The sequence below is a fragment of the Pelodiscus sinensis genome, chromosome 5 (genome assembly GCF_052426305.1).
Source record: "Pelodiscus sinensis isolate ZL-2025 chromosome 5, ASM5242630v1, whole genome shotgun sequence".
Taxonomy (NCBI): Eukaryota; Metazoa; Chordata; order Testudines; family Trionychidae; genus Pelodiscus; species Pelodiscus sinensis.
The window spans coordinates 58,638,144-58,655,124 of NC_143056.1; the positions used below are offsets into that span (position 1 = coordinate 58,638,144).

A 16,981-nucleotide genomic window follows, 5' to 3' on the forward strand; every position below is an offset into this window, starting at 1 on the left:
CAGCTGTTTGGTGGCACAGCGGGGCAGTCTGGATGCACTGTGGTCGACAAGGGAAGCCTTTGTTGACCGCTCCGGTATTCCTCGTGAAATGAGGTTTACCAGAGCAGTCAACAAAGGCTTCCCTTGTCGACTGCGGCGTGTCCAGACGCCCCGCTGTGCCGCCAAACAGCTGATCAGCACAGCGCAGTGGCCATTTTGATGTACATGAAGCAGTGATTAATTAAATCCTATGGATTTAAATCCATTTTCCTATGGGTACGTCTAGACTACAGGGTTTTGTCGACAGAAGTTTTGTCGACAGAATCTGTCAACAAAACTTCTGTAGACAAAGCGCGTCTAGACTACTGAAGCAATAGACAAAACTATAGACAAAACTTTTTGCTTTGTCGACAGAGAGCGTCCAGACTGCAGGATGCTCTGTTGACAGAAGAAAGTACCCGGAACTGCTTTGCCAGGTCACAGGGGCAGCATGTACTTCCTGGTGCTGCTGCCTGCACTTTGCAGAGACGCATGCTAAAAGGGGCACCCCCCCCCAACTAGCCCTTGCTCTGCTGCTGCAGCTGCCTAGAGGGATAGCAAAGGTTCTGCAGTGCCTGTGTGGAGTTCCCTGCTTCCTGGCACAGCACAGCAGTGTGGGGTTTTGTTTTGGAAGGTTTTTCCTAACCTTTGTTTACCATGGAGAGCTTCCCCTGGCCAGGCGCTGGCCCCACTCCACGGTGCTTCAAATGCTGCTGCAACTGCATGAGACTATCATGCTGTTAATGCCTGGTCTGGAACCTGAGCCCAGACTGGAGCCCCTCCTTCAGGATGCAGCAGCACTGTTCCTGCCTCCGAACTTTTTCCCGGACAGGCGATGTTGGAGGAGGGAAACAAGTATGGACTGGTGGGACTGGCTCGTAATGGAGCAGTGGGATGATCAGGCTTGGCTCCAAAACTTTAGGATGCGGAAGTCCACCTTCCTGGAGCTTTGCAACTGGCTTGCCCCCACGCTGCAACAAGAGGATACCCACCTGCGCCCTGCCATCCCGCTGGAGAAGAGGGTAGCTATTGCCCTCTGGAAGCTGGCCACTCCTGATAGCTACCGGTCAGTGGGACACCAGTTTGGTGTGGGGAGATCAACTGTTGGTGCTGTGTTGATGGAGGTAAGTCCCTTGGGGATGGGGGGAGGGCAGTCCGTAAGGGGACTGGGAGCAATCACTGGGGGGGGGGGGAGGGCACCAAAGGACTTAGGCAACCTCTCTTACTTCATAATCTGTGTGTGTTTGTATGTGTCTATTTTTGCAGGTGGTGAGGGCCATCAACTCAGAGCTGCTGAATCGGATTGTCCACCTCGGAGACCTAGACACAATCATGGCTGGTTTTGCAGGGCTGGGATTCCCAAACTGCGGAGGAGCGCTCGATGGAACGCACATTCCCATCTGTGCACCACCCCATCGAGCCGCCCAGTATATCAACAGGAAAGGGTACTTTTCCATTGTGCTGCAGGCCCTGGTTGACCACCATGGACTATTTACGGACCTGTGTGTGGGGTGGTCGGGCCGGGCACATGATGCTCGGATCTTCCGCAATTCACACCTGTACGAAAGGTTGAAGACAGGAACCTTCTTCCCCCAGCGAACCTTTGCTATTGGGGACGTAGAGATGCTGGTCTGCATTGTGGCCGATGTGGCGTACCCCCTCATGCCCTGGCTTATGAAGCCATACACAGGGCATCTGACCCCGAGCAAGGAAGTGTTTAATGCGCACCCGACACGCGCCCGTTTACAGGTAGAATGCGCATTTGGCCGGTTGAAGGGAAGGTTTAGGTGTCTGCAAACTCGCCTTGACATGGGGGAACACAATATCCCAGAGGTGGTGGCAGCATGTTGCATCCTCCACAACCTGGTGGAGAGCAAAGGGGAGGCCTTCCTCCCAGGTTAAGGGCCAATGGCTGAAGTGGAGGGCAGGCGGTTTGCGCAGCCTCGGACAGCTTCCGTTCGCCAAGCCCATCAGGTGGGGGTTCGCATCCGGGAGGCTCTGCGTGAGCGCTTCTCAGCTTGAGCCCTATGACTCCCCAAGGTATCGCCAATGGGGTCTGTGGGCCTTCCCCCCCATCCCAAAACCTTCCCTCCCACAATCCATCCCTGCATCAGCCTCTGAACAGTTAAGGCGCACACACCATGTTAAACTTCAAAAATATGTTTATAAAGGAGTAACGTAAGAAATTAGATCTGTAATACAAAATAGAATTGTTGAACAACAGTGAAAAATAAAGTTATTTTTTTAACTAATAACATGTGTTTATAACTGAGGTAGTAGGGGGGATTTCAACCTGGAGGGAGGGAGGGATTTCCAACATGGAGTGAAGGAGGGAAGGAGGGAGGAGGGATTTCCAACACGGAGTGAAGGAGGGAAGGAGGGAGGAGGGATTTCTAACATGGAGGGAGGGAGGGAGGGCAGACACCTTAAGGGTAATGGCGGCCTCGCCTGGGCCGCAAGGCTTTGCCACCCCTGGTCCGTGGACCCAGCAGTCCTCGGGCTCGAGTGGGGGCTGACAATGACTCTGCCCTAGCAGTGGGGGGGAGGGGCAGGGCTGGAGGGGTGGCAGGGGCTGAGGGAGAGGAAGGGGTGGCAGGGGTGGAGGGAGAAGAAGGGGGATCAGAGGGGGCTGAGGGGGAGGACGGGGGGGGTCAGAGGGGGCTGGAGCTGGATGGGCAGGAGGAGTCCCTAGGGGGAGAGGACCTGGCACAGCCAGGGACTCCCGGACGGTGGCACACATACTGCTCCACTCTGGGAGGAAGTCCTGCAGCAGGCGAGTATGCCACCGAGCCTCCTCCCTCGCTCTTTCAGCCATGGTCTCTTGCATGTTGGCCATGGTCCTCTCCATTTTCTCCATGGCCTCCACATGACACTTTAGGAGGTCATTATAGGTCCTCCAATGCCTGCGGGTGCTGTGGGACCGGGTGGGTGGTGGTACAGGAGTTGTGCAGCGGTCAGCAGCAGCAGGTCCGGCTGTGGAGAAGAAGAGGGAGAACTGATCAGTGTTAGCAATTCACACACAAGTCCATACAACAAGGGATGGGAATGTTGTTACTGGTAGGCCACGTCTGGCCTTGCCAGCTGCCTCGGCTGCACAGGGGACCCGTTGTGACTAGGACAATGTCCACCTCACCCCGTAGATCCTCCCGCCCTCCACTGTGGCTGTCCAGGCCAGATAAGTGTGCAGGCACAGTAGGACAGGGGCCTGCTGCAGCTTGGGTCTCCCATGCCCTCCACCCACATACCCACCACTTGCCCACCTGCTTGTACATGCACGGAGAGATGCAAGCTGTCCAGGAGGGAGGACCAAGATGTGAACACTGCTCTGCATCCTCTCTGCTCCCACCTCCCCTGTTCTGTGTCTGTGACCCTGCCTGCACTCACCTGATGTTCCTTCTTCAGCGTCGGACAGTGCCTGCGAGGCTTCCTCTGTCTCTGGGACAGGCTGCAGACTCAGGGTCAGGGTGTTCTCCATCTGCTCCTGTGCCTCCTCCTCCTCCTCCTCCTCCTCCTCCTCATCTTCCCTGGGGACCTCCTGCCGGCTATGCTGCACCGGTGTGTGCAAGCCTGTCTGCACAAGCACTGATGCAGACATTGGTTACTGGCCTCCCAGGATGCGGTCCAGTTCCTCATAATAGGTACAGTGCACTGGGGCTGCACCTGACGCCGAGCTCTGCTCTCGGGCCTTCATGTACCCCTGGCGATGTTCTTTTACTTTTGCCCGGACTTGCTGGAGTGTCCTGGAATGGTGCCCTTTATCGGCCAGCCCCTGAGTCATGCGGCCATAGATGTTTGCATTCCTGCGCCAGGTGTGCAGGGCCTGGACTGCTTCCTCCTCCCCCCACAGTTCTAACAGTGTCAGGACCTCTGTCCCTGACCAAGCTGGGGCTCTCTTTTTTTCAGCAGAGGGCACCCGAGATGGCTCCCTCGAAGGTCCTTGGGGGCCTCGTGGCGCTGGAGCTGCACACATGGCCACGTGCAGGTTACGCTGGGAGAGCTCTGGGCTGACAGGATCTCTCTGTGGCCAGCTTCCTGCCACAATGCCTGCCAGGGATGTCTGTGCCTTTAAAACATGGCTACAGACAGGACCAAGAAGAGGTTTTTCCTAAAGAAGGACTCTCCAGCAGGGGGCTTCCCTGGAGGTCTCCTTCTGTCGACAAAAGGAACCCCTGCGTCCAGACTACCCTTTTTGTCGACAGAACTCTGTCGACAAAGACGTTATGCCTCGTAAAATGAGGTTTACCAGTGTCGACAAAACTGCTGAGTTCTGTCGACGTTATGTCGACAGAACTCAGCGGTAGTGTAGACGCTGGTATAGTTTTGTCGACAAAAGTCCACTTTTGTTGACAAAACTCAGTAGTCTAGACACACCCTATGTCTAGTAAACTCATCTACATAGCTCCGTTGACAGAGCCATGTAGTCTAGACATACTCTTAGTGTCTAAGGTGCCACAGGACTACTCGTTGTTTTTAAAGTTATGGACTAATATTGCTACCCCTCTGACACATAGTACATTGTATAAATGGTTATTTATCAAAATGCTAAACAGTATTTACATGGCAGACTGTAATCACTCTCTAGAGCGTACTAATAGAGACAATTTTTAAAATGATTTTTTGAAGATATTTTATTTTTATAGCATGAGGACAGGAAGTTAAAACAAGTACATGAATCAGACATGGGGAAGGAATTGAATAGATTGTGTCTTCTCCTGAGATGTTCTTTAATTTTGCATTAATCAATGTGAAGTACAATGAGTAGTATCTGGTACTATTAGGATTACAAAATTATGCAAATATTCATAATCAAAGAAATGATAAGAAAAGAGATTGCTATACATGCAGAGTAATCATTTAAAAAATGTTTAGAAGAAAGGCTTTACCATTAGTTCATGATCTACTTAGACTAAGGGGGAGTGGATTATTGTTCTGCACCTGGACCAGACTTGGGGAGTCACAATCAATCTCCTGCTCAGTTTCCCTGCTGCTTAGGGAACAAATAAACTGTACTGGGTCTATATCCGGTGCAACATATGGGAGTCAGGCAGGGCAAGCCACAGTGTGGCAGTAAACTATTTTAAATTATTTTTTAAAAATAGAAAAGGGCCTAAAAGGTAGCATGGATAATGAATGGCTTCCATGTAAACACATACTAACCCTTCTAAGCAGTAAAAACTATAAAACTTGGGTCAAGAAGGTAGAAGAATAAATTCAGTGGTAAGGTAAATTGAGAGAGAAATTGGCTACAAATTGGTACTCTGTAAATGGTGACACAGAGACTCCTACCCTGGTTTTGCATTCAGTGGACCACATTGTACTTGCTTGTAGAAAAATCAAAAGAAAGAGGAAGAGGTGGAAGAGGAAGTGACTGAGAGTTAAGAGACCTGAGTGTCAGTGTTCCCTGTAAACTGTACACTTGGGTGCCACTGAGTAGAGATTCAAATGTTAACCAGCTGTTTAGCAAAGTGCCCACAGCCACCCACAGCTGGCAACATGCATTTCTACTGGTGGTACACATCCACATATGCGTTGGTGCACATGATAAAATATATTCCACACACGGCTGGAAAAAATTAGAGGGAACAATGCTGGGTGCTCTTCCCATGTTTGTTTAGACTTGCTCTGTAATTTTGGGGAAGCCATTCAAACTCCATGGGCTTGATTCTTATTTACAAAGACCCCTTTTTGTAAAATAGTCTTAAAGCGAGTGAAACATAATTTAAACCTCATAAGATTAACGGACTGGTGTCTTTCATATAAATGAAAATCAGGTGCTTTGTGCCTCAGTTCCCCATAAGTATAAAGGGAGTAATAGTATTTTTCTATTTCAGAAATTTTATATGCTTTAATTCATTGTTTATAATGCCCATTTGTTTTTATTACTATTTGGAAATATTGTGAAAACTTGCTTGTTTTTAACATTCCTAATATTTTAAGAAAAGTAACTTGTTTTTAAAAGTGCTTAAGCATTTCTGTTTTAAATTGATGGCAGAATATAGTTTGGTAACATTTCTGATCTGAGTGCTGCAAATAAATACAAAATATTTTTGAGACACTTGAGTGCTGAGGTAGCCTAGTTTTCAGTTCACATTTTAATGACATCACCAGTACAACCATATTGATACTACAGTTTGGACCTCACTGGTTGGCCACCGTCAGGACCTGACTGGTCCAGGATGAAGGATTTTGCTGGACCAGGGGAGGTCATTTCTGGACCTCTGCCACAGGCCCCCTGGCCTGCCCGCTGGCCTCCCCACCAGTTGCTGGCCCCTCTGCCCTGCAAACTCCATTGGGCAGCCATCGCTGCTGTGGCTTCGGGACCCACTGTGCAGCTGCACGCGCTGTGCTGAGACTCTGGGGCCTGAAGGGCAGCCACATGCACTGCGCTGGGACTCCGGCACCCACCAAGCAGCCGCATGCCATGGCTCCCTGCTCCACCGAGCTACCACAGCTCCCAGCCCTGACGAAGAGCCTTGCACTGGGTCTCCCAAACCCACTGGTCAGTCCCCCTGCCACATGCAGGCTGGTCCCTGCCATCAGCTCACTGTAGACAGCCCACTGCTGTGCCGGCTCCCAGGGATCCTTGCCACTAGTCCTACAACATCTGTGCCAGACCACGGATGCTGCAGACCAGAGAATCCCAGTTAAGAGAGTTTCAACCAGTAGTCTCTTGTATATTGTTCATTTTTCCTTTTTTAGCTTGGCTTATTTACATTGATTTTTGAGCTCATTTTCCTCTTGAATTTACATCTCATATTCATCTCCTGACTCTTCACTTTACCCACACACTAGAATTTGTGCCCTCAATGCACCTCCAAATCTACCTTGCCAACATGTAATCAGAGCAACAAATCAAAACAGATTCTGTCAACTTCACCTTGCTCCTCCACTCACAGATGGAGTGGAGCAGCAGTAGTTCAGAAGAGGCTCTTTTCATGATAGGTCAGACAATTTACAGTGCTGGATGCTTTATTCATGAATGCCTATGGCTTCCATTCATAGCTTAGGCTTTCTTCTAATCATCATCAATTATTTTTATTACTGCAACACTGAGGGGCTATTCTTTTTCTTCTAAGTTTTACTAATTTATTCCTACAGTTTTACTGATCTAGTTTAATTCAAGTATTAAAGCTGGCTCTGATGCTGATCTCTGTGTTATGGTAAGACTGCACTTGAAATTTCTTTATTGAAAATATTATTTTTCATGAAATTATTAGCAAGTTACTTAAAATCTATTAAACTGGAAGAAAATGTTGCTATGTAAGGGTGTGTCTAGACTACATCCCTCTTTTGACAGAGGGATGTAAATTAGACACTTCAAAATTGAAAATAAAGCGGGGATTTAAATAGCCAGTGCTTAATTTGCATAATCACATAATGGTGCTCTTTTGAAAAAGCGCTATTTCGAAACTGAAACCGCAGTCTAGACGCGGTTCTTGCAAAAATGGGGCGCTTTTTTGAAAGATCCTGTAAACCTCAAAAAACCCTCATTTTTTGAGGTTTACAGTATCTTTCAAAAAAGCGAAAAGCGCCCCATTTTTGCAAGAACCGCGTCTAGACTGCAGTTTCAGTTTCGAAATAGCACTTTTTCGAAAGAGCACCATTGCATGGGATATTTAAATCCCCACTTAATTTGCACTTTTGAAGTGCTACATTTACATCCCTCTGCTGACAAAGGAATGTAGTCTAGACGTAGCCTAAGAGACATATTGTGCTTTTAAATTCCTGCAAAATTAATGAAGCAGCTGAAATTTTTATATTATATCTTGATTAGATTTAGGAAGCAAAGAAAAAAAATTATTTTGTGATTAACTTTCATTAGGCTGGCAGAACCTACCTTAGAAACACAAGTAATAACATCCACTTTACGATGCACTGAGGTTATTCCCTCAGAGAAAACAGATTGGAAGATGATACATTGGGCTCGTTCTGCAAAATTGGGGATCTGGGATAATTCATACAAAAATCTGTGAAAATAAAAATTACAGTGTAATAACAAATCTTTACATTTCATGTCTTCTCTTGTAATATAACATGTCAGAACAATAGCATCAAATAAATCACTTTCATAAAACAATCTTTATTTATCTGAATTGTAAATGGAACGTGATAGAACAAAATAATGTTTCATGTTCTTTTGCACAACATCAGCAAAGAGACAAGACACACACACCTTGCAATTATCAAAGTTCATTGGTGACAAATAGCCAACTGGAGATTTCTGCTCCACTACTCTCTGGATGGGCTTATGTATGAGAGAAACACTTCCCTCTACTGGATGGAAACAGCTCTGTAAATTGCTCTCTCATTTGATTGATTGGTGTATTGCCAAATAAAGGGTATAACAGAGTAACAAAAATTAAAAACAGAAAAAGCCCTTTAGATCATCTAGATGAGTGTTTCCCAAAGTGTTGGTGTACCTTTGCAAAGAGGCCACAAAACACTAGCTAAGGGCAAAGGAGGTGCCTAAATAGAGATGACTTTAAAATGACATGGCAAGAATGAGGTGCATGACTGGTTTTATTTTCCTCTTTGTCCTTCATTTGAAATCCCTTGATAATGTGTTCTGTTCTGCTCACCTCATCATAGCATATTAATTGCTGAGATTTAAGAGCTCCAGCAAATGAACAAACTGATTTGGTGTTTTAAGGTGAAAATTATAAAATATGGTTAGGCTGACTTATAGCCCAGAAAACACCATAGAAGCAACATTTTGTTGTTTTGAAATAAAGGACTGTATTAGTGACATTGTCATTTAAAACAAAAAAATATGTAGTCTGAATCTATGGAACGATACACCCCATATTGTAGTTAAGGGTCATCATTATCAAGAGTTGTCCCTTAGGGTTATCACAGTTTCCCCATTATGTCGAGTATGAAATAAATATAATGGTAGAGTATAATTTGGTAAATAGAGGGATTTTTAATGATGACATCACAATAATTTGGGCAGACATCTTTTGTATAAAATGAAGACTGTATTATCTAGCAAAGTCAAAAACCAATGAAAGAAGTGTAAATTCATGCAAGAATGTACTGGATAAAGTACTGAAAAAGAAAAAATACTTTGAGGTTAGTCATTAATTGTAGCTTAGGGTTAAGAAAGGTAAGCACTTGGCTAACTTCAAGATATGATGGAATGCCCTGTAGACCTAATATAACTGTTTATGTCCCTTAATACAACATTCTATTAATGATTGATCTACAGTAAGCACAGATATCTTAATTCTCATTTATACCATACTGGCAGGGTAAAGACACCTTAAAGAAAGCTTATGCAAAATGCAGATGGCTCCTTTACCCTGACAGAGTGCTGTAAAAAGGACTTTACTGTAATTTTGAATCAAGCCCAAAGTCCATCATACTGTAACTGTATACAAATTATAGCATCTATTGAATGGAAGACAATGAAATAGCATTTTTACCAGTAGATCTATTATATCAAGGTTAGTGAATAATTTGAAACAAAATAGATTCTCTTTTCATGCCAGTGAAAGTCAAAAGGACCCTCACTGATGTCACTTGAGATACACCCATGTAAGAGAGGGGAGAACAAGGACTCAGTGTCATAATTTGGGGAGAAATAAATATTTTACTTCAAACTTATTGTGGTCAATATCTTGTTTAGTTATAAAGTTACAAACTGCATTTTGCTCCCATTCCCCTGTCTAGCGGTGATTTAGTAGTAGTTAGAACTACATGAAGATTACATTTCAGCCAAGATGCAATATAGTACTTGGAAAGCATCTAGACCATCTGTGTCCCTCAGACAAAAGCTCCATGTTGTGGTCAATTACACATATAAATCCTAACCACAGTAATGAATATTAGCATTTTAACAACTTTATTATCAAGGAACATAATTTAAGGGCACCTTACAATATTGCTAAGATATATTTACAGTGTATTTCAACAATAGCAAATACAACATGCCTGCAAAACAAATCAAAATCACATGTGCAGGAGACCAATACTGATATCAGGAAACCTTTTCCTTTGTCTGGAATTTCAAACCACTTAAAACTGGCTAAAGCCTCTTTTAGACCGCACTGAATTCTGCCCAACACTTGCAGTATTTTAATCCATAACGTTACCATTTGTACCCCCTTTAAAAATACGGCATTTCATTTCTGAACTGCTTTGAGCTTTACCAATGAAAACATAGTCAGGTATATGTGCCCACGGTAACTAATTTTAATCTATGCACACAAAGTTGGAACTCTTGTGTGCTTAATCTTTTGTGGGATGAATATGCTTAATGTAGTTCCAACAAATGGCCCTGAGCCTGCATTTATTGAGTCTGAGCAAATAGTTGTAACACTGCAATTGATTTATTGAGTTTCCAGAAAGTGCAGTACAGGCAGTCCCCGGGTTACGTACAAGACTGTAGGTTTGTTCTTAAGTTGAATTTGTATGTAAGTCGGAACTAGTACATATTGTAGGGGAAACTCTAGCCAAACATTTCTCCAGAGCTCAGTTTTATTCTCCCACACCTCACTTCCCTCAGTCCTTTATTCTCAAGCTGAGGTGTCTGCTGAGAAAAGCTGCTCCGCGTCTCCCTGGTCTGCTGGGGGGAAGCAGCTAGTGCGGGGTTGCCTCACCCCGTTTGTAAGTAGGGATCCGATGTAAGTTGGATCCATGTAACCCAGGGACTGCCTGTATTTTGAATGGCTGATAAAACGACGGAAGACATCACTGCTGTAATGGACGATGGTGTTGAAAATCAGCCATAGCAGTCAGAGAAGAGGCTGGTCAGGACTAGTGGTTGGAAATGCAATCAGAGTCTAGGAACAGCACTAATGTTTAGAGCTGGAATCAGGAATCAAGTACAGCTGGGAACAAGGCTGGGACAGGATGATCATAGTTGTAAGTGAAGCACAGAATCATAGAACTATAGGGAGAAGGGTCATCTAGTCTAAACCCATGCCAAGAAGCAGGATTTGTTGTGTCTAACCTATGCAACACATAGGGCTATCCAGCCTCTTTTTGAAAAGCTCCAGTGAAGCTTCCACCTTTCCTAAGGCAGTCTGTTCCATTGTGCTTATACTCAGGAAGATTTTCTTGACATTTAATCTAAAACAGGTGTGCTCTAGTTTGTATCCATTGGCTCTTGACCTGTTCTCTGTGGCATCCTTTATGGCATCCTTTCAATTATTTGATGGCTACTATCATGTCTCCCTGTAATCTTCTCTTTTTTCCCCCAAATTAAAGATACTCAGTTCCTTCAGTATCACTCTACTCATATGGCTTGCATTCCATTCTATTGATTATATTTGTTGCTCACATAAGGATCCTTTCCAATATCTTGATATCCTTTCTATTCAGTGATGAACAAAGTTGGGTGAGGAAGTCCAGCTGAAGACTAACGAGCACCAGTACTATCACCTCTTGTGATTTGCAGGCTTATGCCTCTGTTAATGCAATTCATATTTCCAACTGTGTTTTTTGCAACAGCATCACATTGCTGACTCATGTTGAAGTTATAAGTCCCAGATCCCTCTCACAGTGCTACTGCCATGCTAGTTATCTCCCATTCTGGGTTTATGAATTTGTTTTTTCTCCCTTGAATGTAGCACTTAGATTCATTTTTCATTTGAGTCTTTAGTCCACTTCAACAATTTATCAAGGTATCTTTGAATTTTAGGGAGTAGGTTTTGGCCTGTTCCTGCTGTAGGACTAAAGAGAAGTCCTGGTGACTCCTCTTAGCTAATTACAGAATCAAGGTATTCAGATTAGACCACCTAGCTGATTTGAGGCTCAGCACAGATGTTCTCCACCATATCCCTGAACTGTTCTTCAGACTATAGCCTTGCCAGTCCTCCAGGTAATGCAGTTTCCCTCAACTGACTAAGGAGGAAAAAATTCATCAGAGCACATATTCTGTGGGCTTACAAACAGTTATGGATGGCAGAAGTGGATTGCTGTGGTTTGGAAAGAGGTTCTCAGTATAAGGCTTTAGAAGGAAGATAACTGGTTAAACGGTAAGCGGATGAGGCTTACCGGTTAAGATTAACAAGTGGGGCTGGAGCAGTTTCACAGCTGCCCCCAGGCAGGCGACTGTTCCAGCTCCACAGGGGACCTGCTGCAGACAGGAGCTGCTCCACTGGGCCCTGGTGAGCTTCGTTTTATAATCTTCTTTAGCAGATCTCAAATTTTTCTTAAGTCCTTGGTGAACCTAAAGCAGGTGAGTAGCCAAGTCCATGGTGGTAGGTACTTGGGAACCTGAGGATATGTCTGGCGTTCATCCTTGTTTTCATGCAAAGAATGGACATAGCATATCATCCAGATTCTATAACATTACCTTCACCCATGCAATGTCACTCACTGGTTTGCAGGTGATAGGCAGAAAAAGTGAGGGACTCTATGCCAAGAAATCTTAGAAACACCCTCCAGGAATGGGAGATGAACAGGAGATCTAGCCCAATATGAGGCCAGTTGGATATTCATGGTAATGGAAGGCAATCTTTAGGAAGACAGGTGTTGTTTCTGATATAGCAGGGAAGGTGTGGCACAGAACAGGAACACCAATTTAGTTAGGAAATCAACCAAGACATGGATGACATCTTGGGATGGTCCATAATCCCTTGGAGAAACAATGTGCCCTAGGAATTCACTCATATCCTCATCAACATCACATGTCTTGAGCATCACATGCAAGTGATTTTAGCAGAATCTTTCTAAGATGCTGCATAAATGTTTATCATAAGAACCAGACCCTCAATAAAAATGAAGATATCACTGAGGTAGAAAACTACATATTGGTCTAGCATGTTCCTAAAGATATCATGAACAAAGCACTGGAAAGTTACAAGAGCCTGGCACAAACTGAAGAGCAGAATCAAATATTCAAAGTGTCTGTACCAAGTGTGAAAGTTGTCTTCCATTCATCTCTATCTCTAAACTGAACCAAGTTACAAGGTTTGAAAAAGTCCAACTAAGAGTAGGGTAGAGCAGAGTCTCTTGAAGAGTTCATTAGCAAGAGGTACTAGTTCTTGACTGTAACATGTTTAATGGCTATTATTCTACACAAGCCTACAGGGAGCCATCTTTCTTACCCACACAGAAAAATCAAAGCCTTGGTTGAGGACTTGGAGAGATTTATGAATCCCCCCTGCAGGTCCTCTTGTAGATAGCTCCAGAAAGTTTATAACTCATTTTCTGAGAGGAAATAGATATGTTCAAAAGTGAGCACTGCTCCACACAGAACATCAAGGGGGCAGTCATAGATACAGTGAGGTAGAAAAACGCCAGTTTTCTTTTTGTCAAATATGTTAATGAAGTCTTGATATTGGACAGGAACTCCTGGGCTATTGGGAAGACATTATTGTTTGCAAAGGACCCCTTTGAACTAACTACCCTGTTTTGGAATCTCCTGAGAGATGGGCAAAGAAGTAGAGCAGTTAAGTTTGGGGTTGGATTTTGGAAGTCAAGACAGCTAGCAGTATGGTGAACTAAAATGCACCATGTCAGTCTACCAGGAGATATATGGATCCTGGGCAATGAGTCAGGGAATACAGAGAAGAATAGGAGCTTGTGGCATACAGACCAACCCAAACTGAAGGATTTCTTGATGACCTTGCAGAGTAGTGACGTCTATGGGGCAGTTAGGTGAGCAATCATACACAGTGCCTGAAGGGCAGCAACCTCAGTGATACCTCTTCAAGATACTCAGTAACTGACAGGGAGACACTAGTCTTAGCAGCATCCGTTCTGCTAGCAGAACTTGTCCCCCCCCTTATTTTAGGAGCATGATATTCAAACTGTTATGGACTGGATGTTACAAGAGCAATTGCAGCTGCAAATAAAGCATTGAGCAGCAGCAGCTGCTGCTGTTCCTTAGCTTCAGAGCAGTCCTGGTAGGTCTGGTCTATCCAGGTGTTCAGATGAGGCAATCTAAATGGTCTCAGACTAGCTGCATGCCCTGATTCCTGACCACTAGTTGATTGTTTCATTTTAAAGCAACTTTTAAAAAAGACATCTCCTTAATCAACATCTCTTAATAACAGACGAAATCATGGAATAGTTAGGTAAGGATTGGAATAATAGAATTATAGAAGATTAGGATTAAAAGAGACATCAGAAGGTCATCTAGTCCAACCCCCTTCTCAAAGCAGGAACAACCTAAACTAAATCATCCCAGCCAGGGCTTTGTCAAGCTTGGCCTTAAAAACCTCTAGGGTTGGCGATTCCACCACATCTTTAGGTAACACAATCCAGTGCTTCACCACCCTTCTAGTGAAATTGTTTTTCCTAATATCCAGTGTAGACCTTTCACATTGCAATTAGAAATCATTGCTCCCTGTTGTGTCATCTGCCACCACTGAGAACAGCCTGGCTCCATATAATTTGGAACCCCCTTTTGTATAGTTGAAGACTGCTATCAAATCCTCCCTCACTCTTCCCTTCCTCAGACTGAGTAAACACAATTTTCTCAGCTTCTCCTCATAAACCATGCATCCCAGCCCCCTAATCATTTTTGTTGCCCTTTGTCTGACACTCCAATTTGTCTGCATCCTTTCTGTAATGGGGGACCCAATACTCAACACAATACTCCAAATGTGGTTTCACCAGTGTCAAATAGAGGGAAATAATCACTTCCCTCAATCTGATGGCTATGCTCCTACTAAGGCAGCCCAAAATGTTGTTAGTCTTCTTGGATAAAAGGGCACACTGTTGACTCATATCCAGTTCTTGTCCACTGTAATCCCCAGGTCCTTTTTCTTCATAACTACCGCTTAGCTCAGCCGTGGCTAACCCATAGCTTGTGAGCAGCATACAGCTCTTCCCCCCAAAAGTGCAGCTTCTCAAAGCCACACCTGCACCCCCCAATTACCCTCACTCCCCACCAACTCCCCCCAGGTTCCCTGTGCTTACCGGGTTGGAGCTGTGGGATTTTCAAAATGGCGCCCAAGATGACAGCCATCTTAAAGAGGCAGCCTCCTTTTTAAAAAAGGGGGGGGCGTTTTTTTTGCTTGACAATTCTGGCACAGCTCTTCGCATATTTTCCACCACTGTTTTGGCTCTCTTTGTTAAATGGGTTGGCCATCCCTGGCTTAGCTAGTCGGTTCCTAACCTGTAGCAGTCACTAGGAGTCCCACACTTTCTCTGACTTTCTTGTTGTTAGCATACCTGTAGAAACTCTTCCTGTTATCCTTCACATTCCTTGCTAGCTGCAACTCCAATTGTGATTTGGCCTTCCTTATTACACCTCTGCATGCTTCAGCAACATTTTTATTCTCCTTCCTAGTCATCTGTCCAAGTTTCCACTTCTTGTAAGCTTCCTTTTTGTGATTAAGTTCACCAAACATTTCTCTGTTAAGCCAAGCTGGGTCGCTTACCATATTTGCTATTCTTTCTAAACACCAGGATGATATATTCCTGCACCCTCAAAAAGGTTTCTTTAAAATACAGCCAGTTCTCCAGGACTCCTTTCCCCCTCATCTTAGCCGCCCAGGGGATCCTCTCTATCAGTTCCCTGAGGGAGTAAAATCTGCTTTCTGAAGTCCAGTGCGTATATTTTGCTGCTCTCCTTTCTTCCTTTTGTCAGGATTCTGAACTCAACCATTTTATAGTCACTGCTGCCCAGGTGGGCAGATTATAAGAACTGTTTTGGTAAAGACTAGATGGTGAAAAAGGAGACTATCATTTTATTTGAAATTACCAACAATAATTGGTTTCTTTAAAATCCATTATTTTTAACTACAGAGCAAAGCTAGCATGAAAATGACAGGGTGAGTAATGTGGACTAACTTCTCCCCACTCAAAGTTTACAAAACTAGTATAGCTCTTATAATTCCAAAACACTAAGCATGATTCATATTTTCCAGGATATAAAATGTCCTTATATTTATTTCACAGAAAGATATAATAAACAGGTTGCCAAAGATTTAAAACTTGGGAAATATTAAATAGTTACAATGTATCATTATGCTGTGTTCCAGAACTCTTGAGCATAGTCAGTGAAAACCCACGGACAAGGGATGGATGAACAAGACTATATAAATGCGGAGGACATTCATATTCTGAGGTTTCAACATTTCGGAGATATTAATATCTTTGGACATTAACCTATTCCCCAATGCAGTACTTACGTAGATGTCAACAGCAGCATAGCTTGCTTTGTGGGTTGGAAAGAAGAAAAAACTTTTTGCCCTCTAACACCAACCTCCATCCTTAAACACCTTTGTCATCTGTGTCTACTTGGCTCTTTTCCATTCTTCTACAAACGCAAGTCGACACCACACCATTCCATTTTGTTGTGAGTACATTCTTTCCATTTCTGGCCAAAGTTTTGTCATGGGATGGCCCAGTACATTTTCAGTCTGCCAACTGGTCATATTTGGTCTTTGAGGATCCAGTCAACTACTAATATGGGTGGACCACCTAATGTCTTGCCTGAAGACGACATGACCCACCCATCTCCACTTTGCATATATCATATCACCTGCACTGCATTGGTCACTTCTTTATGCCTCCAGCCTTAAAGAAACTGTGTAAAAATATGTCCCCTCTGTTGTTCCAGCTCTCATACTCAGAAGCCATCACTGCTGCCTCCATCTCTCCTGCACCATACATGCATTTTCCCCTCCACTCTCTTTTATGGCAAAGATGAGTGAGGAGCAGCAAATTGAAGAGGAGAAAAGAGTAAGGTAGTAGAGGGGCCTCGGTGTGGGAACACAGGCAATGAGGAGAATGTGATGGAGGCCAGTTAAGGAGTAAGGAGGGAGGAGAAAGAGGGAGGTACCAGAAAGCAGTGATAGGAATACATTTGAGATCAAATACATAGTTTTAAATAAAAGACAGGTTCATTCTGAATTATAGGATTATAATTCCATTTGTGAATTTTGGGATTTATTATAACAGCAATTTATGGCACTTTTATGGCACCTTTCCATCCAAGCACATGTCACTGCTTTACAAATATTAATTCAGCTTCAATATCTAGGAGAGGAAGGTAAATATA

General features: G+C 44.1%; 1 protein-coding gene across 5 annotated transcripts in view; it reads right to left on the minus strand.

The window, feature by feature from the left end:
• FMN1 (formin 1) overlaps positions 1–16,981 on the minus strand; it is a 372,953-nt gene that overhangs the window by 104,677 nt on the left and 251,295 nt on the right. For all 5 annotated transcript variants that reach the window (XM_089778461.1, XM_025189464.3, XM_075927044.2 and 2 more), the window contains one exon: positions 7,856–7,985. In XM_089778461.1, coding sequence (XP_089634587.1) covers positions 7,856–7,985 — 130 coding nt within the window. The remainder of the gene's footprint in view (positions 1–7,855; positions 7,986–16,981) is intronic.